The 23858-nt window shown below is 38.5% G+C and overlaps 1 protein-coding gene and 1 long non-coding RNA gene across 4 annotated transcripts in view; one reads left to right on the top strand and one right to left on the bottom strand.

Moving 5' to 3' along the window:
• Nucleotides 1–10841, bottom strand: part of PRDM2 (PR/SET domain 2) — a 182494-nt gene extending 171653 nt beyond the window's left edge. For all 3 annotated transcript variants that reach the window (XM_083802633.1, XM_083802634.1, XM_083802635.1), the window contains exons 1-2: nt 10705–10841; nt 2653–2726 (exon numbers count right to left, since the gene is read on the bottom strand). In XM_083802633.1, the coding sequence (XP_083658759.1) occupies nt 2653–2661 (9 nt within the window). In that variant the 5' untranslated portion in view covers nt 2662–2726; nt 10705–10841. The remainder of the gene's footprint in view (nt 1–2652; nt 2727–10704) is intronic.
• LOC310883144 lies at nt 10815–23765 on the top strand. Its single transcript, XR_014573337.1, has 4 exons — nt 10815–11033; nt 13258–13303; nt 17563–17657; nt 21336–23765. It is a non-coding gene; the product is annotated as an uncharacterized lncRNA (long non-coding RNA).
• The last annotated feature ends 93 nt before the right edge of the window (nt 23766–23858 follow it).

The raw sequence follows: 23858 nt of genomic DNA, 5'->3' as shown, positions 1-23858 counted from the left end.
AAAAAAAAAAAAATATCATGCTGAATGACGTGGTGAATGACAAACATTCAGTTAGTGCCACGTTTTGGTGGAAAGGGGACTGAGATACATGAACAGATAAATGAAAGGATGCCACTGAAGAAAGAGACATGGCAGAAAAGTTAGAAAAGAGAGTTATGAAAAGGAAAGGAAGAGCCTAAGGAAGACGATCAGGGAGGTTAGGAGCAGAAAGGTCTCTGCTTGTCCCAAAGTCCTGCCTATGTCCCTTTGCAACAGTTTTACTGCACATGTTTGAAGATTAAAGATGTATTAGAAATAATCACTTAAGCAATTCCAATGGAATGGGAGGGAGGGAGTTTTACTACAAGTGCAGGTGTCATTTATTTTAAAAATGGTGAAGGTATAAGATAACTGCCCATGCAGTACTCCAGGTAACACACAACTTCTGCATTTCAGACTGCATTAAGATAGAGTAAGTGCTACTGATCAATAACCCATGTTTACTTTTTTTTTTAAATAAACTATTCAGAGTATTCTGATGCAGTTCACATATTAAATAAAGATTTCTTTTTAAAAACAGAGAATGCATGCCATCTATCCTGAAACAGCAAGTTTCCAAGGAATGCAAAAATATTAATTTAAACAACTGCATTTAAAAAAAAAAAAAAAACTTTTTCTCCTTACTACAAGGAGAAGGCAATATCAATTTATGACAAGGTTTTTCTTCATTACAGCCAAACTAGCAGTGCTTTCACACAAAGTTAACAATAGCCCAGTTAGTTTCAGGGTCACTGAAGTCACACCAAAAGCAAAGATAAGCAGAATGAAAGAAACACGAGAACAGAGCACTTGAGACATGTTTGGCATCAGGCATCAAAGACATTTCTCATACAGACCTGGCACTACAACTTGTCAACAGTGAATGAAATGACAAGGGCACTGCAAGAAAAAAAACACCAAAGGGTTCATGCTAAATACACACTTAATATGAATGGTAATTGAACAATTAAAAGCCACATGAGCTCTGTACACTTTGGAAACTAAATGTGAAAGGCAGAGATGCCAAGAAGGACTCTATGCTATTGTAACTATCCCCAGAGGCAGGGTCACCTCCTAATTTAACTGTAAGATGACAAACACCGCAGCACTGCATGAGCAGCAGTAGCAGCCCCAGTAATAAAGAGGAAAACTTTGTTTTCACACAATGCAGAAATTTTACTTAATTCTAGAAAGAGATCAGTGTTGGTGGAATGGGGGACACAAATGGGAAGGAAACAGCTGCTGATAACAGTTAAAGATTACAATCTAGAGCTTTCAGAGTTTTAGCAGAATCCAAAGCTTATCAGAACAAGCGATAAAGCAGAACCATTACTCGATGAGAACTACAAGTTGTTTGCTTTATGCCACTGAGAGCACTCAAAATAAATTTTACAGGTGAAATAACTTCAAGTCTCAATAGAAATAAATTGTGAAGCGATAGTTTTGCTAGCTACCCCAAACTAAACTAATGTCTCAACGTGTTCTAATATGCATTATACATTATGCAAATAGCATTTCTATTTATGCGTATATATAATACAAATATGCACTCTTTACAATACAAGACTGGTAGATATCATATTTTGCTTTTTAGGTTTTTTTTTCTTTAAATCAGATGAAAAAAGCAACTGGAAACATCCCACCACCCAACTTCACACTGTAATTAATTATATTTGCTCTTCTATCACTTTAGTGAGAGTATATTTCAAAGTGCTAACTGTACTCAATGCTGCTGATGATCAATTAGGGGCTTAAGGGCAATAAAAGCACTCATTAGAAACAGGCAATGAAAAAAAGTATACAAAGCATTTTGCATCACTGTGTACCATGGTTGTTTCTGGCTCGGAAAACAAGAAGCTTCTGTACATAGTCACCTTTTTAGCAAATTAAAAAATAGCTTTCCTTCAGTGTAACATCTTATGTTCACATTCCCATGCCAAAGGGACTTTGTAAGATCATCCAAATAGAGAAGCGCTTATGAGAAGAACCGAAGCCAACATTTACTTGTTCTGTAACAAACAGATTAAAATTCCTACTTGGACAGACAAATTAAAAAAAAATAAAATAAAATCACATACATTTGGCACTGATTAAAACAACACCCTCCAGAGCATTCAGGATATTCTTGCATCCATATAGCAGAGAATGCATTGCAAAGGCAATGCGCTTTCCCGGCCTTTCCACTTGATTCTAGGGAGCCACTTCGGTTCCAGAAAAGTGCGAAATGTCTGTTCAATCAATTTCCATGACAGATTCCGTTCCCTGCACGTTTGAAATAGTAAAGTGGTTTAAACAGGTAAAAAATGGAATCCTTTAATTTTCAAACCACTTTTATAAGGAGCTGAATTATTATGAAAAGCCTCAGGCTGAAATAGATTCTTTTTTTTGGAGAGGCGTTCTCGTAAGACGTGCCAGCCATAATAACTTATATGTAGCTAAAGGGGATTCACACACAGAAAACTAAAATCCATGAAATAAATCTCACAAGCACGCACACTGCAGAAAGGAGGATCATGAGCTTAGATGACACTGAAGATTTTTAAGAACATTTTTTGTGGATGATTTACTTATTAAAAATTAGCTGTTCCAACATCTAAGTAAAGTATTTTGATGAAGTCTTGCAGTTAAACTCACCTGATTCATTTTGAATTCCTGTTGTGTTCTGAAAAGACACACACAACAAAGAAACTCCTTTGATTACATGAGCCCTAAAAAGAAAAACAGACAATTGTAATACACACCTACCTACAAATTTACATTGAACTGAAAGTGCACACAGACCTGTAGTTTCTCTTCCTAAAGGACTGTTCCCAAAGCAGCATATTGCTTTATACAAAATCTGCTCCAAGCTAACATTTTGTTATTTTAGCTTAAAACTATATGAACAATGCAAAGAGGGATATCTATCATTTATCTAAGTTTTAAAGTTAAGATGCAAGAGAAATGTGCTCCAATAGGATCATTTTGTTTGTTTTCAAAATCAAGTTAGCTTGTTCAACACTAATTTCTTTAGCATTTAATATCAAAGTAATATGAAAGACCTTAAGTGTTTTTAAAATTAACAAGATGCATGCCTTTGAGTCTTTACTCTCCAATATTAGAAGCAGGAAATTCTTCATCCAGACTAGGCCTTTTATTAAGATATTTTATTACGCTAACATTTGGCTTTCTTGTTTAACAGAAGCCTGAGACTTCAAAAAGATTTTCACCAAAAATTGCTGGTCCAAGAAGGCATTAGATTTGGAAACTCTTAACACAAAATTGATCAGAATAATGTTATAACTAAAAGTTTAGTATATCAACTCACCTTTTATTTTTCCCTTCAATACGTAGAGAAAAGCATTATTGCAATTACACTGTAAAACACTACCCTGGTGTCATACAAAATTTTCAATGAATGAACAATACCCTTTTTGGAGGTTAACTGGTGCTTAAGCACTTAAAGCACTTTATTCAAGTACTGCTATTTCTTCCCAATCTTTAGTGTTGTTTCTTTTAATATATAACAATCATTAAATGATTTTACTAAATACTTTGTATAAGTACGAACATTTAATTTAAAATTTATTCAAGCAATATATCCTTCACATCTTTGCACGTAAGCGTTCTTAACGCTGAGTAACAACAAGGGATAAAACTGCCAAGTTTCATACTAAGATTTCATTGCTTAATCAATTCATAAAACAAGGAAAAATTTCCTTGAAAAGGGTATTTCTATTGTGTACAGCTCTTCTGGGATTAGCTACTTTTGTCCTGATATTTCTGTACTCTACTTGTCTTTAGCCAAACAGCTGAACCATCTGAAATTCGGGTCCAGTTCTGCAGCTGGTTCTGTGGGCTGTGCCAGCAGGGGCCAGGCGGGGACAGGAGCCCCATGCCAACCACTTTTAGCCACCTGGAGAAAAGCACCGCCTGGGGAGCACACCGCAGCTACTTCCTAACCTATTTCAGCGCATCAAACTCAAACCGATTCCTAGGCACGATACAGCCCCAGCATTTCATTTGCTAAAATACTCCCCGACACCGACAAGAACACAGCCAACACCAAGAAGCTACCGAACAAGTAGAGCGTGCCACGGGTTTCGTTACAATTTATGGTGACTCCTGAGATCATTTGACCCTGCCACAATAAGGTCCCTTTGTCTCCAGCCTCTCGTGCTGGAGCGCAGTTGTTCCTCACACATCTTCCACATGCCACTGACTTCCCGCAGCCTTAACCGGCAGCTTAACTCCTTTTCCCTCCAGACAACTACAGTTTCTACTTCAGACATTTTTACTCAAATGCTTTGGACAAATGGTTTCTGAAACGTGATCCGCAGGCTGCCTGTCATCTGCCCAAAGCTGCCGCGGCACATGGAAGTGCTGAGGAGATGAAAAGCAACGTTGGAGCCGGTACAAACTTCTGCGCATCTCGGTACGGAAAAACGCCGTGCTCTTTTATTCACTGCTCCTTTGGGTGGTACCTGCTTAACGTCAATCTGTAAATGAGGTTATTTTGGATAGCGGGAGAGGCATCGAGCATTTCCTAGAGTGAAAAAATGCTTTACTTTTGGTAACAAATCTCTGCTTTTCTCTGTGCTTGGCGAGAAAACTAAAAATGAGTAATCGCAGAAAGACAACTAAAGCAAGAATATTTTATTAACATGATTTCACAGCGCAGCCTGGTGAACTACTGAGGCTGTAGCACAAAAGGTTAGGTGGTCGGTGTCCCCAGCTGCCTACTTCTTCCTTTTCTCCCTCCTTGCACTGCAGCTTATCAGATCGGTGCCCATCCTCTATCAGAACCATCTACCATGGCTCTGGAAACTGATTTAGAAAACCTACTGGAAGATGTGCACAGATGTTACGTTGCAGTAAACAACAGTCACCTGGAAGTATACACGTGATGTTCAACACTGAATAAACCAGGAAGACTTAACGCAGAGCTCTAGCTATGTAAAACCGACCAGATTTAAAGCGCTGGCTCACAGAGGCAAACATTCATCAGCATCACGACTCGGCCACTAAATGTGAAGAATTAGAGAGGCAGCAAGTCTAAGTGAAGGGGGGGGCTTTCTTATGTGACTCATTAGAGAAATGCCAAAAAACTTTTTAAAAAGTATTTTTTTTAAATGTTGTTTTATTTGAGCAGTAAAAATACATTTCTCTTTTTCGTATACTAATTCAATATTATTTTGCTTAGAATTAATAGTTTTCAAAAAGAACCAAAACAAGCCTGCTGTTGTGGGTTTTTTTAGTTACACATTTTTTAAAATGTGTATTATTATTCAGCTTCTATAGAACTGACTGGATCCAAAACTCTGACTGATATTTCAAACTTGCAAAACTTAACACACTGCTATATATGAACGTATACCTAACAGTTTACTTTCATAACAGACTGTACTACTCTACACTCAGCTTCAAGTTACCAGAGGAATCAGTTCATCAAAAAAAATACAATCAGATGAGAAATGAAGCTATAGTAAAACAAAAGCTGCAACAACTACTTATAAAAGGTACTAATTTAAAGCACACATTTCACCTTCACATTTTATACCTGCAGTTTTGACAAGTTACCTGAGCTCTAGAACTTAAAAGCTCTCTGAAAATGTCTTCACTTTTTTCGTTCTACTTTTTTTTTTCTCTGCTTGTTTGTTTTTGTTAACAATGAACACAACTGTTTGGAAAGAAAGATTAATTGCACTGGAAGAAAATCAAAGACTACATACAGACCGATCCATAGTCACTATTCCTCCTTACATAAATTTAAAAAAGGCTTTAGAAAAGAAAGCAAACCATTCACAACACCAAGTTTTGTCTTTAACCTCTCGTTCAACAAAAACGAGAAAACATGGACCAAATTCTACAACTGCTGCCCTAATACCAACTCCCTGCGTGACCGATGGCTACCAACCAGGCGGCTGCAAGCAGCTACAGGCTGCCACTGTACGCACTAATGACTTATTAGCGACTTGTGCAGTCGAGTCCAACATAAGGTTTCCTAGAAAAGCCCCGAAGGAAGCAACACTGCACTGATTTGTAGTCACAGGAACTGCAGGACGCTGCGCTCAGAGGAGCGAGGATGACCACAATGGATCAGTTTTTAAGTCTGCAATAGACTGCAACTGTAGTTAGTACTTTGAAAAGTCACATCACCAGCTACGTCAAGTACAGGTAAAAAATGTTTTGAACCTTTTCTCCAAACTTAACAGCAACACATACTCGTATCTACCAGTCAAAGCCCAGAATATTATTAAAGTCTATCACAGTAAACCTTGAACATTCACCGAACTACTGCAGAAAAGGTAAATAAAGGTTTGGTTCTATGCCAAACATGAAACATACTCGCCAGTAATTTGAATTTTTAAAAATTTCCAGAAAACATTGACATAAATATTACAACAGTTATATAAATATTACAATATTTACAGCAAACCACTACATACTGCTGCATCCCATGAGTAGAAAATTCCTAGGCACTTTCACACGATATTGAAGCAACTGAGAAACAAACAAAGAAATATTTACCACTCTCTATAATCCTAGAGTCTCAGGAAAGTTTATTTAGAAAGTCTGATCACTAAGCAACAAATTATTTAGATGAGAATATACAAAGCATTCTTATTTGAGGAAACACTGAGCACTCTGAAAGAAAACATTTGAAACAAAAAAAAAATTGACCTTGCTTCTGAATTCTACATTCAAGGAATTTTAAATATTCCCTTCTGAAAAAAAAAAAAAAAAAAGCTTACTTGGAATAAATGTTGCACATAAAAGCAAGCAATTTTATAGAAAACCAGCATTACAGATACTAGGTACAATCCTAGGCTACACCAACTGGTCTGCTGATTTTCTAAGCCATATTTATCACATCTGTAAGCATATAATTTTATTTTTTATTTTTTTTAAACCCAAAATAAAAGACTACTTCGAAAGAGAATGTTGCTTCCAATTCAGAGAAAGGAAAAAAAAACAGGCCTAAGAGCATCAATCCTATTTTGGAAGCTGCAAACGGGACATGCATTACATCACTGCCCAGTAAAAACATGTTCTTTACAAAACAGGAATAAAACTTGAAAGGTTCAACCGCGTGTCTTCTTACTGAGCAGGGGCTCGGGCTGGGATGACGTTGCAAGGTGTTGGAAATTCTCTTTTTCTTTGTCTTGGTTTTCAGTTGCAGCATATGAAGGATTTAAAAAACAAACCCCCCACACACATCAGGGTGTTTACATTTTTTTGCAGTTCCATACTGAGTTACTGTTTCACCTAATACACTGAAAATGTGTGTATTAAAGCTTCCAAAAATTTAAGTTCGTGTTAGCTCTAAAAGATTAAAAAGCATGTATTTGATAGAAACAACCAGAACTATCTATGGGCGCTTGATTGCCATGACAGTTTCAATTACTCTAGACTGTCAGAAGAAAAGCAGAGAAAAGTGGGCAAGTAATGATTAAAACATTAAAATCTGCTGCCTCTTGTTCACTGAGAAAAAAAAAAAAAAAGCTTTGTTTACTGCTATGCAAAAACCAAGCTGTTATACCTTAGGAGGGTTTATTTAAATAGCCACACCAAGAAGTCATCAACACAAAACCAAACCCCAAGTTCTTCACCTTCACACACATTTTTCTAGAAAATCATTTCTTCCTCATGGCAGGATCAAACAGCAACGAAGCAGAAGCAGCAACAGAAGGTATCAGTCTCTAAGAACTGCACGTACCCAGAAATATCACTCCGATCTTCAGACAGAAGCATACCTTCCCATTCTACTTGCAAAGGCAGTAAATTCAAACGATGATTTTCTCAGACAAGTACACTGCAGATTTACCAGTACACGGAATAGCCTGTTTCAGTTGTTTCTTCTTACAACATAGGAGTGTCTCTCACTTCTGTCTATAAGCATGTTTACACAGAGGCAAAGCAATATTTTTCAGCTAGGAATACGATCAGAAAATACACATTGGCAAAGGAAACAATTTCATTTGGGTGGGAAGGTGTTAAGGAGCAGGATCACACCTGCCCTTTCACGTGCCAAGAAATTCAACGTGAAATACATTGCAGTACTTTTAAAATCTCTTCATACTCGCCAAGACTACATGTGGTTCAAAGATTCCTCCAAACAGTCTGATTTAAGTCGAAATAAACATATCCAAGATGAAGAGCACTGCACTAAAATAACAGGAATCTTTTCAAGACTTTATTTATCACGTACCGTGGCCATGGAAAATGCTGCAGAACTACGGTGTTCCTATTGAAAAATTGCCACGTATTAAGAGTTAGTAAAGTAAAGGGATTTTGCAATTGTAAGACACAAACGTGTGATAATAGTACAGCAAATATAATCATGTACAGGACTAAAAAATTTGACTGAATTACAGAACACTAAAAACTGTGAAACTATAAATCAAAAGGGGATAGCACGTAACACAACTCCACCTCGGAAAGAATTAAGCATGGAGGCTCTGCTAACTACAAAGACTGAAGAAAGGCTCACAAGGAAATATAAAGGAAAAGCTTTGCCAACGCAGGTATTCAACATGCATGAGTTTATAAACCCCAGATGTTTATAAAACCCCGACAAAAAAAAAAAAAAGTAGCAGTCTCCTGTCTTCACAAGTAAGCAAATGACTCATGATGAAAAGGGTACTGTGCTATTGCTACAAGCCATAGCCTAGGTTTTCTTTTTTTTTTTTTCTTCCCCTAGTTGAGACTCATTTAAGGGTATGGCAGGCATGCTGCTAAGGAGCTACTGGCTGCAGACAGCCATACACAAACACATTACCACAACTGTCATCTCTAGATCTCCCTGAACTTCTGTTTTTACCGGATTGGCACCTAGGGCTGGGCAATATTTAAATCTTTTTATGTCCTGTCACTTTTTTTCACCCCTAAGGATCAAAGTCTTTGTATAAAACACTGAAACGGGCACAATGCTGCACTGAACAAAGGATGCCAAGAGCCATTTGAGTTTTAAAGGAAAGCTGTCATTGACTTTGACTTTCTGTTTTAATTCCCTTCCATTTTCAAGCAAATACTTGTAGATAAATATAGATGGTTTACACAAATGTACGTAAGTACTTCAACATCCTTCCCCCATCTTCCATGCTACTCTGGAAGGTTGTTTTTAAGATCCCCACACCTACAGCAAATAGCACTCAATTTGGGAATCTCCAACACCACAACCATCATTTCTATCGAAGATTGTATTGTCCAAAGCGATGATTTGCCTTTTTTTCCCCACAAAACTAGGGTCTCCCTAAAAGCGAAACTTGGCCCCGTTGTTATGGTCAGACAAGCTGTTGAGATGCTTCTGCCCTAGCTTATCCTGGGGGGGCCAACACTGAGCTACACACCTGAAAACCAAGAAGCGCTACACGGCTCCTACAGCACTCTCTACAAAACGGACAGATCTTCTGTTTCCTAAAAGTCACACTGCCCGTCTATCAGCGGTGCCGTTCTGATCTGAAGGGCTGTCACTGCCCCACTGCCACTGGTTTCAGCAGCTGGAAGAGCTGAAGGCCTCCCAGTCTATGCCACAGATGGTGTACCTTAGCACGCACAGCGTTTTTATTAAAACGTGGCAAATGTCAAGGGACAGCAACGTAATACTTAGACACTACACTGCCGTACATCTTCCCATCGACATAATACATGTGGATAAACTGAAAAAGACTTAGCATCCAAACAACATGCTCAACGCAGTTCAGAGTCTAGGCTGGGAGAAGCAAAAGTGGCATCAGAAGGGCAAGCAGCCCTGCTGCCTTCGAGAGCTGTCCGCTATCGATCACTCGAATGTGAAGTAAGAAAAATATTTCTTTTTGCCACTAAGTGCCGAGGCAGCAGGTGCAGCCGCATCACCTTCCCTCCCTTCTTCAACAGTTGAAAACAATTTAAAGTTGCCTTTGCTGTTTCAAATTAAAACTGCGGCTCCTTCATGCGAATTTAAAACCATCAGAAACTTTACTGAAGATTTCAGCTACACGCTCTTGAGAAGCTTGTCAGCAGTGCTCCGCTTGCTGCTCTGGCTTCAAACACAAAATGTACTTCAAGGCACTACTTCTGATTTCCCCTAAACGTCCCATATCCACACTGATGCCCGCTCACTCCAAGCCTTCTTCCCCACGTTATCACTGCACCGCTACGAAGAAATCTCTGGTTTGAGTGCCATGTCCCAGGAAGGATGTTCTTACTGAGGAAAGCAAAATTAACGTCTCCGAGCCCCCTCTCACCCAGCTGGGCAGCCACTTGGGCTGCAGCAAGCCCTACCACTCGGGAACTGCCAAAACTTCAGAGGCACAAGCTTTGCGAGCTACTTGGAAGCCAAAAGTTGTCTCGCAACGTCAGGCTGGCAGCGCTTACAAAGCTCTGCCTCGCCAGCTGATGCCTCTGAGGCAGCGTTTTCAACAAGAAACCTGAAAACCCAAGGCAGGGCACGGAGATGGGTGGCAGAAGGTGCTCCCTCCCCTCCCCGGGACCCGCTCCCTGTCAGGCTGAAACCCTGCAGCCCCCTCGGGCCGGGTCCCCCCGGGGCGGCTCCACCTCCCCGCAGGAGGCAGCTCCGCCGGCCGGGCCCCCCCCCAGCCGCGCCCCCGGCCCCGCACCGCTGGCTCTGGCTGTGGCTCTGCCCACCGCCCCCAAGCCCCGGCCCGCCCCTCCTGCGCGGCAGCGCCCGCGGGCAGCGCGCCCGGCCCCGCCGCCTCCCCTCACCTGAGGCGCCGCTGCCGCCACCGCCGCCTCCTCCCGCGGCCCCGGCTCGGAGCGGCCCGGAGCGGCCTCAGCTCCGGCACCGTCCCGACGCCATTTTGTCTCCAGCCTCGGAAGTGACGTTGGGGGGAGGCCAGCGGGCAGTCCCCCCGCCGCGGGACCCCCTCCGGAGCGGCGCCGTCCCCCCCCCCCCCACCCGACCCCCGCCGCCCTCAGCGCCCCGCTTCGCCCCCCGCGAGACCGCCTCAGCTCACCCCACCTGCCCGAGCCGGCTCCGCACCGCGGCCTCCAGCCACCACCCTCATCCCCAGACAATGAGCTGTGAAGAGCAGGTTCTCTTTCCCTATTTATTTTTTAATTTTTAGTTCATTTTTTTTTTTTTAAATGTCATCTTTTCGCAGTGCAGCTCCGCACTCTGACTGAAAAAAAAGGAAAAAAATCACGTCAGTGTCTGTGGGGAAACGATTGGAAAACCTGGAGGTGATGCACGGCCACAGCCTCGCCCCCCGAGGGCCGGCGGTCTGACAGGGGGCTGCGACCTGCCGCTGCTGCGCGTCTGTCGTGCCGGCCTCTCGAAACCACAATTGTTTTGGTTTAATTTCTGAGAGGAAAAATGCCAAGTTACACCTTGGAGATGGGCATAACGGCATCTCCCTTCGTCTAAGTTGCGGAGCAAAATAATTTTTACCGCTCGCTTGAATTTTGTATTCACAATAGCGTCAAGAAGATGTAATCTTCCTAGGCTAGGGCTTTTTTTTTTTTTTTAAACATGGACGTGTTAAGGATTTGCCATTTACCTAGTGAAAAAAAAACTGAGTTACGCCCATTAAATGGGAGTCAAGCTAATACAGTTATAAATCAGAGGTTTGAAGTTGAGAAACGTTTAATATTTATTAGATTATTTTGATTTCACATTCATTATGTATGCACATCAGGGAGTAACACTAGAATCGTTAAGCCTGGATATGCAAAGTACTCATAGTAACAGGATAGAGAGGAGTGCTGTTCTACAAAGTACGAAAGTTCCTTAACAAGTAGCCAAGGAAATTGCCTGACCATCAATTCGTGTTAAACTGAAGCTTTTTGAAAGAATCCACCGTGTTTCTAATGAGCATAGCTGCAAAGATGATCATTCACGTGTAAGGAAAGCATGGACTTCAAAGCCAGAAAGTTTTAATGTCTCTGTTACATTGCATAACTCCACCAAACAGCAGCAGACTGAAAATAACAGGACACAGTGATCTTCCCACCTGGAACACCCAGGAGATATTTATATTTTAAAATGCTGCTTAAGTATACCAAAATCAGTTCTGAACCCTCTAATTTTAGTAATGACAAATCCTTAGATAAATATGCTTAAACTGCTTTGACTTATTAGACTAAGTTAATTGAATTCCAATCTATCTGTATTAACAGTTTATAAACTAGACTGATTACACCTATACAGGTTTTCGTATGTTTTTTTTTTCCCCTCAAGAAAAAATCAAGGCTTTCCTTTGCTGTATTAGGGTTTTATTGTACCTGTAACAGAAACCAAATCCCCAGAACAAAATGCATGTTTTACTAGCTGAAGTACAACCTTTTTTATCTTCAAAAATACTGAAGATAAGGTTTCTCAAAACTACCACAAGTAATCTGAACACAAATCACAACAGTCTTCTGCTTAACATATTTAGAGCCTTAGAAAATGGTCTCAGATAAGCTCAGAGCAAATCCCTTTCAGAAAATATACGTTTACTATCTTACATCTTTTAACTTCTTTTTCTATACTCCAGAAGCATTGTTGTTGACACTGTAAACCAAGCAGAGAAGATACCAACAAGCCAACCCACGTAACTTACAGCATTAGCTACAAAGCACTAGTATTTTTAACATTTTGTTAGAACTTATTTATTTTATAGTTTCATAACTAAATTAGCAATGCTTATTCCCTCATTTAAGGCTGAAAGAAGCAAAAGCTTTCAATTGAGAACTATTGCTTCTCTATTACTTCCTGGTCAAGGCATTTCAGAAGCCTAATATAAAGACTCAACCTGCCGCTGATGGAAGGACATGTATTTAAAAGTCATAGGAGAAGACAGTAATAGGTTTACTTTGAGGTCTGGGATATGTGGGATTTGTTTATTTATTTATTTTAAACAAAAAGGGAGGCTGCTGGTCTTTCATTTCTTGCATTTTTTGTTTTCTTGCAAAAAAGAAAATTCTTGTTTTATGTGTCTTTCTGCAGTAATATAGTAGAAATGTAGTATAGCTAAGATGGATTCGTTGTTTTGTGCTTCGCTTAGTTGGCGATTTTAAAAAACTTTTTCCAGTGTACTTTAGTATGTAATGATAATTCCTAAGGAGACTTCTAATGGATGATGGTCCTTAAACTGTAAATTGTCTCTGTTTGTTCAACGCCATTGTTTTATTTTTTATTGTCTAGGAAGGTAATGCTGGAACAATGTGGACTTCTTTATAGATCCATAATTCTTTCCAAAGGCTCTTTAATTCTGTGTTGCTCTTAATATATTTCTTGTTTTATTAACTGTTTCTTTGTTCTACCTTATATTGTAGATGAAGAAGGAACTCTTGAAAAGCTGAAGCTCTAAGTGGAAACAAGGTAGCTTATTCTAATTACTTACATTTTATGCATGTAATTGCAATGGATAAAAGGCCCTAGTTCTATGGTAACAATATCAGTATTTTTCAAAAAAGCTTTTAATAAAATTGATTTGTTGTTAGAACCCTTGTTGTTAGAAATCTTAAAAGAAAGAGTTGGAATAGTAAGAGAAAATACTTCAACTGTTAATTAAAAAGACTAATTATCACTGTTACAAGAAAGTAACTAAAACAAAGAATCTAAATGTTGAAGACGTCTGCTAACCATGCTAAGACAAGATAGGCTTTGGAATTGGTTTGCATTAAGTAATTTATGACCTAAGGAACTCTTATTTACAGATATTTTAAGGATGGATTATTACCCTTATTTAGTCAAAATCCTCAGAGTAGAAAGCAGTCATATTCTCTTATTATCTATATAAAGTATAGTTGTCATGCGCCTATTATGTGCATGCCTGCAAAAGGAGGAGGAAAAAAAACAAACAACAACTTCTCAGGTGCTGTCTGTTCATCAGTAGTTTTGGTGTTTAACACTTGTAATGCCATTAGTAATATAAGCTGAGTGTAGTCCAAGTATTTCCAAGCCATTTGCTCAACAGTGTGCTATTTGCTAGTAAATATGCTTTTGAACCTCTATCCTATTTGTTTCCTTTTTTAACTTAAAAATGGATGCATAGTCTCTTCTGGGCTTCATATTTTCTGTTGTTAACTTGAATCATCTTCCAAGACTGTTCTAAAAATAAAAAGATGCACAGTACATCAAAGAAATGAGTTCTGACAGAAGAATTTTCTTTTTAAATTTTAGAGAATCCTAACTATATATTGTAAAAGGTTCTTGCTTTCTTCCACTAATGTAGTACTTTATGGGGTGTGTCTATGTGGGGGGAATACTTGTAAAACTTTAAACTGGGTTCTGACTCTCTTGAATTTAGAGATGCATGTGTTAAATACTACTTATGTGGCTATAATAATAAGTTCTCAGGTATTGCACTGATGAAATTAGAACTTCTGCTGTGCTGAATAGAATAAATCAACACACAAGGGATGCAAATAAGCCATACTGCAAATATAACAATATCTCTTTCAAATGTTTGATGAACCTGTTAAAGGATATTGTCAAATAATACTGTATTGACTGTGTGATAGCAAATCACTTACAAATACAAACTTTGCTTTTGGAGTTGCTTGTCAGTGTTGGTTATTGAATAGTAGTAGTAGTACTGCTCTGTTCAGCTGTCCCTGGAACATTTTCACAAACAAAAAAAGGGTAGACAAGAGCCTTTTTTTTTTTTGTAGTTCTTGCATTGTTCAGGCAGTGACTTGTAATGAATCAAACTTTGTGTAAATCTTCACAAATTTGTGCTGCTTTTTAAAACAGTAATAGGGAATAATGTGATATCCACCAACAAACTGAGCACCACACTTCATCAGTGAACGTACACTTGAAGATTTGGAGAAACTTGAGACAACGTATGATTTGTCAGCTTGGTATTGAACTACAGGGATTCCAGTTATTTTCCCTTAGGGGCCTCACTGGTAGTTTCTCAGGCTGTGTATTTTTGGTTTATCCTATCACTCTTGCTCTAAGCAGCTGTGCTTTGCTCAAGTGTGAATAGCACTTAGTGTTACTCAACTAGCTGTCACTCAAGCAGGTTCTATACCTCTACTTTACATGTAGTGTGTTCTGAAAGATTGTAAGGTAGCGACACCCATAATCATGTAGTCACATACATTGTTCCCTGTATTGTTGTTGATTATCCAGCTTCCAAATCACTTTTCTGTGCTGCTGTGATTCAGTTAATATATAGCTTCTAACAGTGGAATGTGGACCAGAAAGACATTGATATTTAACACCCTTTTTTTTAAAAAAATGCAAGAGTTACGTGAGGTATATGAGAATCTTCTGTTTAAAAATTTATTTTTTTAGTAACTGCTGCATTAAGAAGTAGAATGCTAGGCATTATTTCAATACTTTACCTCAAACAAAACACTAGCAAAGGGAGAACTGAGATGACTTGCTTCTGTTTTGCTGTAAGGCCTTACTAACGTTCAAAAGGAGACTCCAAGGATCTGTTGTATGGACAGGATGTTTTCAAAGCTACGTTAGGCTCTAACAGGAGAGAACACTCGTCAAGGTTCAAAGCCATTTTTCTTTCTGGAGGTAATTAGGGTTTATCTCATATCTGTCAACCAAAGTATTGACACATGAACTCTTTATATGGACAAAGATTTGTTTTTTAGGAATGACAATGCAGGGGAGTAAAATACCATTTCATCTTTTGTGACAGATTAATACCACTAGTTGGAAGTCATTACACAGTAGAAAGTCACATTATTTATAAATATTTTAGCAGCTCACTCCTGATGTAGCAGTCTTCCATATATGAATCCTATGGCTCTCAGGCTGCTCATTTAAATTAGAAATGTCTCTACAAAGCTTACTGCAATATTCTACCTTCTCTGAAGGAGAAATACTTCAGCAAACTGAAGTAATCAGAACTCATTTTCAGAGGTACACAAGCCCGTTGAGGTTAAGAGACAGCATTAAAAAGGCAGATAACAGAACTTTTGGATAATTGTGATGGAAACACGTAAGAAACATCCCTTTTTACAATAAAAACAGATCTTGCAGTATCAGCTTTGTCTGAAACACTTTCATTCTGTAACTCAGTCACTTTCTTGTGGTGAGTGACTGTTAATACTTTTTTTTTTTTCCTCCAGAACTGATCATTCAGCCTTACTGAGCAGAAAAAGCTGTCCTGTTTTGACATAGTCTGTGCTGGTCTTGACTCTTCTCTTGGCCCTATTTATTTCCAGGTAGACTTTGCAGTTTGCTTTGCCTGGAAAAAAAGCAAAGGTTTTTGTTTATCTAGCCACTTCTCCTTGAAACCTAGGTAGTCTGACTGTGTACATATAAGAACGTCATCTTTATTTTCACCTCACATTGAGAATATATACCATCTGGCGGTGTTCCAGTGGACTTGCACTTCAATTTCTACTAGTTTTGATGGTCAGAGAAGCCTACAAATCTTTAGCCCACTGACATTCTGAACACTCAATTTTTGTGTTCTTAAAATAGCAATATTGCTATTCTTGTGCTTCTAAATCACAAATTAGCCTGAGTTAGGCTAGCTTGTGTTGCCTGAGTGTGCTTGAAAATGCACAGACACATATCAGTACATGGGAGAGAAAAATAATGGTAAGAACTTCTGTAAATCTGGATGTCTGACTGAATATATTCAGGGTGTTTGAAAAGGTGATGCTTATGTAGCTAGAGATAGGGAAGTTCTTGGATGTAGCAGTCTTGGTGACCCATCCAAGAAAAATGAAACTTCTAGAAAAGATTTTTCTCACCAGAGGGTCTGAAGCAGCCTTGAAACTAACTGAACCAAGGTGATACCAATATGGCCAATTCTTCTCTTGTCAATTGGGACAAGGTCTCTATTATCTAATCGTTCTGTGCTTTTCAAGTTTGTTCTTGTAAACATAGGAGACAATACACTGCATGTTATGGCTTAAACTAAAAGTTTCTCAGGGGAAGACTGATACCGTCCAACTGCTTGGGATTTGGGGTACTCAGTAGCTCTAAATTTTAGTATGTGTTTTGTTTTGTTTTTCTAAAATTGTTTGAGAGGCAACAAAGAATTGGCTGAACTACTAAGATATTTAGGTGAAATGGAATATCCTGGGTAATAAAACTCAAGTATTTCTATTTCACTTCCTTCTGGTTTAGGTGGTCCTTTCTAAATTAGCCTCAGGGTCCTTCAAAGTCCTTATTTTTTCATTTCTATTTTCTATGGTCTGAGTCTTTCTTCTTTACATTAGTAACAAGTTTAATTTAAAATCTAATTATTTTACAACAGCAGTACCAGAGCTTATCAATGTTGTCTGTTAACACCATTCATAAATGCCTCATGGTTTGCTTGTCACTCTTGTCTGAGTTCTGTTGTTGCCTGTAATACTGTACATAAACCCATCTGCCAACCAACAAGTACTCCTTTCCCTATAGTTGTTGCAAGGTTCCTCTTCAGGACTACTTTAAGGAACTGATTATATGGTCATAGCTAGTTAATCTTAGATATTGTGCTTCCCTGAGCACCCTGCAAGTGGCCTTCCCACAAATCACATATGACTTAAGCAAAAAGGTAACAAGGGCATCCAGGGTAGGACAGTTGTCAAAACTCAGTGAAGTCTTTTCATGAACTCTTGATCACAGGCAGTGGAGCCCAAGACTTTTTTTTTTTTTTGTCTGTTTTACAGAACAGATAACTTAAGTCCAAGGCAGAACAGATGTGCTTAATTTGATCATTGCTGTCTCCAGAACTTGACAGCTGCTGAGATCTTCAGTCCATCAGGTAAGCTATGTAGGATTTATTAGGAGTAGTGACTCAGGTGATGGTTAGTAACTGGAAAAATTAATCTGTGTTAATTACATCAACAATGACTTAGGGATAAAGATAAGGTCCAAATAAAGTTAGAATATCAACTGACATTTGATGGTTTCCACTGCAAACTAGAGTAGATGTTTTAGGATTGCCTCTGTAAACAAATTCAAACACTGGAGGATTGGGTCCAGAAAATGATTGATCATGAAATATTTAAGTAATTAACTCAGCAGAGAAAATCCTGTATTTCAGTAAGTTTATGTTGAAAGAGAATGTTGGTAATGCTCCGTGGAAGGTAAAAACCTGGTAAAATAGTGTTTAACTTCTTTGTTTTGGTTAACTAATACTTGTCTAATGACAAGCTGGCTCTGAGGATGAAGTAGCACTTTTTCCCATACTTAGTGCTTGGTTGTTGTCCACACTACTAACGTTTAGCAGCTACATCAAAACCACTTGATATGCTGTATAGATGGGTTAGGCATGCTCAGTGAAACTGATACGGAACTTCGGTTTTATTGAACGTATTTTAGATATGGCAATAGGCTCGATGGCTAAGAGACTACATATAATAATCTGAAGCTTTCTTGTTATGAACATGCTTGTTATTTTTCCTGTAAAAATGCCTTCATTAATTCTTACCACTAGCTGGTGCTATGATACAGCTTACTAAGTATGCTGTCATACTGCATCTGTATTAATAGCCTGCAGTGAGAAGTCTTTCCTTTTGGTATTCTGCTTGTGTATTTTTTTAAACATTGCTTCTTGTCAGGTATATCAAGTCTTAAGTCATTCTTGCCCAGTTTTCTGCGTGAAATGCAGAAATGCTTTACCTTCTCAGATACTTTTATTGCTTTCCACTCAGTTAATCAAGCATACTTATTGTAGGAGTAAGCTAATTATTAATCATGACAAAATGACCTAGGCAAGTCCACCAGGAAAGCTGTTTTCAAGGGGTAACTTCTTAATCAGAGTAAAACATTTCTTAAGCCCAGAACTTTTAGTTCTAAATGAACAGAGGGTAGGTTTTGCCTCCCTGGGAATTGTGGTTAGTAACAATGTATGTTTTTGTGATTTCATTACTTTTTTTGTCTCTCAAAGAGTGTTAGTGCCAAGGGTAGTTTCCTCAGGTGAAGTCCCACTCTGGATTACAGAGGTAACTTGATGCAGCAATTTATATTATCTTAATGCTTTCACCATTTACTAATAAAGCAAAGGCTGCCTGTTAAAAATGCAAGCTATATTTTATTGTATAACTTACCTTTAAGGGCTGGGTCTTGGGTCAAAATCTCTCCTACCACCAAGCTATAAAACTAAGGTTAAATTTTGAGAAATGGCCTTTGCTTAATTCTTTTTGTACTTTTAGTTTTGTAAGGCAAGTGTTATCTGCATCTGTATGAAAGAATGGGTTCCCCTGTGTGATCCTCAGCCTTCTGTCAGTCTCTGATCAACTGAGGTGGAAGAACTGAAACTAGTGTAGTAGATCTAGGCTGACCAAACACTGACTATCATGGAAGCAAAGTAATGTCACTTGAACATTCACAGCTGTAAAATTTAAGCTGTTTCAATTGTATGAAGTATTGCAATGTTTACAGAGAACATATCTCTTCAGCAATTGTCTTTATGCCAAAGTGTAACAGGAATGTAGAGTTTGAAGTTGAAATGTTTTGAGTGCTATAAAAAAACCTTTCAGGACACAATTAACATCGATATGTCAGAATATGCAAAAGCTTATGCACACTCCCTAATACACCTTTTTCCCCCTTGGTGTTCTGATATTTTGTTGTGAAGGACTAACATAATGTGTTTTTGCATAAGCGATAGGGCTCTCTCATACAATGAATGTGTGAGAAATTCTGCCATGGAAGGAGTCTACAAGGCTGCAGGCAGGAGAACACTGACAGTTCTGCAAATGGCTGTTCCTTATTGCTCAGTAAATAGCATCAGTAAGAAGTGCACAGGAGACAAAAGACATTCCTTCAGGGTGGAAGGTAGGATGTTGTGCTACGGTCAGTTATTACTGCTTATTCATCTCCTGTGGTCCTTTATTCCAAGACTAGGTAGGAAGTGAAGAACAACTGACATTCCCATCTTTTTCCCTGTTGAATCTAGTAATCCCTTCCCTGTTTCCTGTATATGATGAATCAAATGTAATGAGGCAAAATATCCACAGGTCTCTAAAGAACTGTGTTATCTGAGGATAACACAGTTGATGTGAGTATGAAATAGAGTTGCTTCCCAGCTCAAATGAGTCATACAGTACTAATTTCATAAGACCAAGATAATCATTAGTACATTTGAAGTTGCTTTCTTAGAGAATGTTTCTTCATTCCATAGGGAAGGTGGAAGTATTTTTGATAAGGACTTAGGTCCACTTCTAGTTGATTTAACTCAATTGCTGATCATATTGCCTTTAAGTTATTACCAGATGACAGTTTTGGTTTTTTTGTAGGGAAAAAATGAGTTAAAGGACTTGCTTGATCAGTAGTTTCCTGTTCTGCTTGGGAGAAGAAGGGTTTCTGTGAAGAATCAAGCAGGTTTTTCTTACTATTTTTCCTCTCAAGAACCAGGAGGAACCTCTAGTTTTACCCAGGTTTTATTGGACTTACTGCTGCGTTGCATCAGTATCCCTCATCTTTCAAAGGGAAAGTATAATAAGGTTGCGATTTCTGCTTCTGCAGTGACTTCTTAGGTTATCCTCAATTTGAAAAACCTGGTTTATGTCAGCGTTGCTATACCATTTCCTATTCCTTCCATTTTTCACTTCTCTGAATGGTACTGCTTGGTTTTGTTTCTTAACTCTCAAAATCAATCTCCCTTGCCAAATGCCTTCTGGAAACAGAATACACCCTTGAAAATGAATGGAATGTGCAGCACTCCTTGCTGGCTAAGACGTTTGCTAATATAGCATTTGCTAGAGACTAACTCCAGCCTAGAAGAGCCTAACAAGCTGCGTGATTGAACAGGGATCTTTGTCGCGTTGTCCAACTGTTTGTTGGAGAGCGGGGGGCTATGGTTTTGGTCTGATGCCTGAATCCACAAGGCCTGGACAAAGACACAGGGGATACTGGGCTTATTTATACATAAATGCCTCCATGCTGCAGCTGTGAGAAATGTATGTTATGGTACCTAATATCAAGTTACGTATCCGCTGTTACCTTCTGTGCCGATCAGTAGCCATCCAGCAAAACTAGGTGCTGAGAAATTTGGTATGATTGATATTTCATGTTAAAAAGCTGTCTGGGAAAGGACAGGTATGATCAGCTTATACTTAATCTAGTTAAGTAGATGCATATAAATACTTATGACAATGTCTTCAGGCGTGGTGTAGGCAATTATAACTTAAAGCTTTAAATTGCAGTGGTTCAGTAGTATCTACACTACAGAACTTCATATGTGCAGGAGAGACAGTTTTAGATGGAGTGGTTTCTCATCAGAAACATTAATCATGAGAGCATTTCTGACCTGAGGCCTCCTGGTAGATCGCAGTTGCTTTTTTCTTGTGCCTGTTGTTACTGTTTTATATTAAAGAATAAAAAGGATCATGTAATCATAATGTAATGAAACATCTCTTCATCTGAAGTAATAGAAAGCTGTGACAGGACTAATGTTTAAAGATTCATGTGTTGATGGCTTTTCCCTTACCCACAGATATAACCCTTGGCAAGTCACTTCATCTGTGTATCATTCTCTCCTGAACCGGAGGTAGTGCTTACTGTCCTTTTGTGGACGATACATCAGCGCTTTTGAGTTTGAGAACTTTGTGTTAGTGTGCAGGTTGTACTTTTTAATGCAAGTCTGAAATAGCATGCAGCTAAGATGCTTGCAATATTATAATGTAATCTCTTAAAATACTGAATAATGATTTAAAAATAATTGCTGCATGTTTTAATTAATGTTCTAACTGTTTATGAATACTTTTTAAATCTGTGGGAGGAGTTTGAGATTTCCATAATATTCTTCTGGTGAATACTTAGTTATTGCTAGTTACTGAATTCATTCTTCAGATGTTTTCTGTTCTTACAGTAAAAAAAAAGCCTTATGATGAATCATTGTACTGACACCTAGAATTATAAATATTCATGCATCAAATCATTACTTTCACAGTATACTACCCCTGTATATCTTTCACACAGACACAAATGTAAGGGGACGACCATGTTTATGATACTGTTTGGTGACATCTGGCATTTTCAGAGGAAGCCTGGTGCCTGCTTGTCTGTTAGAGACAGCCACAGTCATGACTCAAAGCCAAGCTGTGAAAGGGAACATTGCTGTTACTAGCTATAAAGGAATGAACATGATCAGTAATCAGGATTTTAAGTTAACAACAAGTGTTGATATATTGAATGTCATTCCTGGTGAATAAAAATCTAACCTGGCCAGCTGGTCAGAGTATGGAGCTGATGTTTCCTGATGTGCTCACATTCATAGGAAGTCTCCTGACCTTGGGCCCTGATTCTGCAAGCATGTATACTGATCGTTCATTTCAGCTTATGGAAGTATTTGCCCTAGGACAATGTGCTGTTTGACTTCTCCAAAGCAGAAAAGATCACATCTTCCACATATATTCTATGAAAACAAACCAAAAAAAAACAACCACCAAACAGGTAGCTCATGTTAAACCTACTGTTGAATTTCTGAACTAGTAATGGGAAGCTAAATAATTCAGGTCAGTGAAAGCTCAGCCCCAGCACACTGCTGTACTTTACATAGGAGTGTAGACCTCTGCATTGATTTTTTTTTTGTTTGTTTGTTTATATTTCTAGAATGCTTGTATCATGAAGTTACAAAAGTGAATTAAATTACGAATTCTTCAGTAGCATATAAATACATAACAAAGCTTTTCACAAAGTCATTGTTTCTTGAGGCCTGATTGAGGCAGAATAGAATGTTCTACACTGGAGATTTCTCGGCAGCAAGGCAGTGTGAATCATCATAGGATTAAATGTATCAGTGCAGCAGCAGTTGTTTCTTCTTGTTGGCAGAATAAGGGAAATGGAGGTATTCTGATTCTTAGAGCCCCTGCTTTCTCTAGTCATATACTGAGTGTTCTGTACTCCAGCTGATAATCAGAAGGGAATTTGTGTCTTTATGTTTTTACTGCTTCAGATCTATTACAGCACAATATATTTAGTACTAAGCCTCCAGTGCTGGAAGACCCCCAGATTATATTTCAGTGGAGCGTGGGCCGTCTGTTTAATGATTGGTGTCACCTAAGATTAATAAAGCTTTACCTTGAACCAAAGGGCAGTAATTATATTGCTGTGGACAGATTCTGGATGCATATGCTTTGGTATCTGAGGTTTCACTGCATAGGATTAGTATGTAAATGCAAACACATGACAGATTCCTTAATGGAAGTTGCATCCTTGTGTGGGTACATACGTACTCTACACATGATAATCTCCACCATGTTTCATCAGAGCAGCCTTTCAAAACAAGTTAAGTTGTACTTCCATTTCATTATAAATTGCCTGCCTGGATACTGCTTGAGATGTGATGGGAATAATTTATTCAAGGGGAAAGTCATTCCTGTGGAAAACTTTACATTAGAATCTTCCTTGATAAGGAAGAGAATGACTGTTTCGGGTGAATTACTACCAGGAGTAAGGTCAGCACTTTGAAGATGATTATATTTGCTGACAGCAAGCTACAAACCAAAATCTTGTATACAGATATGCTTGATTTCTGAGACTAAAGGAAAGTCTAAACACAGACTTCAGGAAAAAAAAGTGTTTTGTTTTAATAGATAGGACAGAAAAGCAGCCATATCTGGTAATCAAAGCCTTTAGATCTAGAGTGGAGTTCTTAGTATAGGCCAGTCTGAAGACAAAGATTACTAAAGTTTAACCTAACAAGATCCAAATGGAGGCTTTTCAGATATATTCGTATTTACTAGTCTCTCGTCTTACTTTCTTCCTACTCCTTCTGCAGTTTATAAACTCATCATCCCCACCACATGAGCATAAGAACAGTGCTAAAAGACTCTAAATTATTTTTTCTCATGTTTAGCTTTGATACAGATTAAATGTTTCAGGTGTTATCAACGTGTCAAATGTGTCAGAATTGACAAGACAAGTAGCAAAGCTATTGAGGAAATTAAAAAAATAGAGAACAATTACTCTAAAACACGACATAATTTGCATTGTATTTTCTTTCCAAAGATCAGAT

This window comes from Anser anser (genome assembly GCF_964211835.1).
Source record: "Anser anser genome assembly, chromosome: 17".
NCBI classification, from domain to species: domain Eukaryota; kingdom Metazoa; phylum Chordata; class Aves; order Anseriformes; family Anatidae; genus Anser; species Anser anser.
Note: the sequence above shows the minus strand (reverse complement) of the source record. Positions and strands in the feature narration are given on the sequence as shown.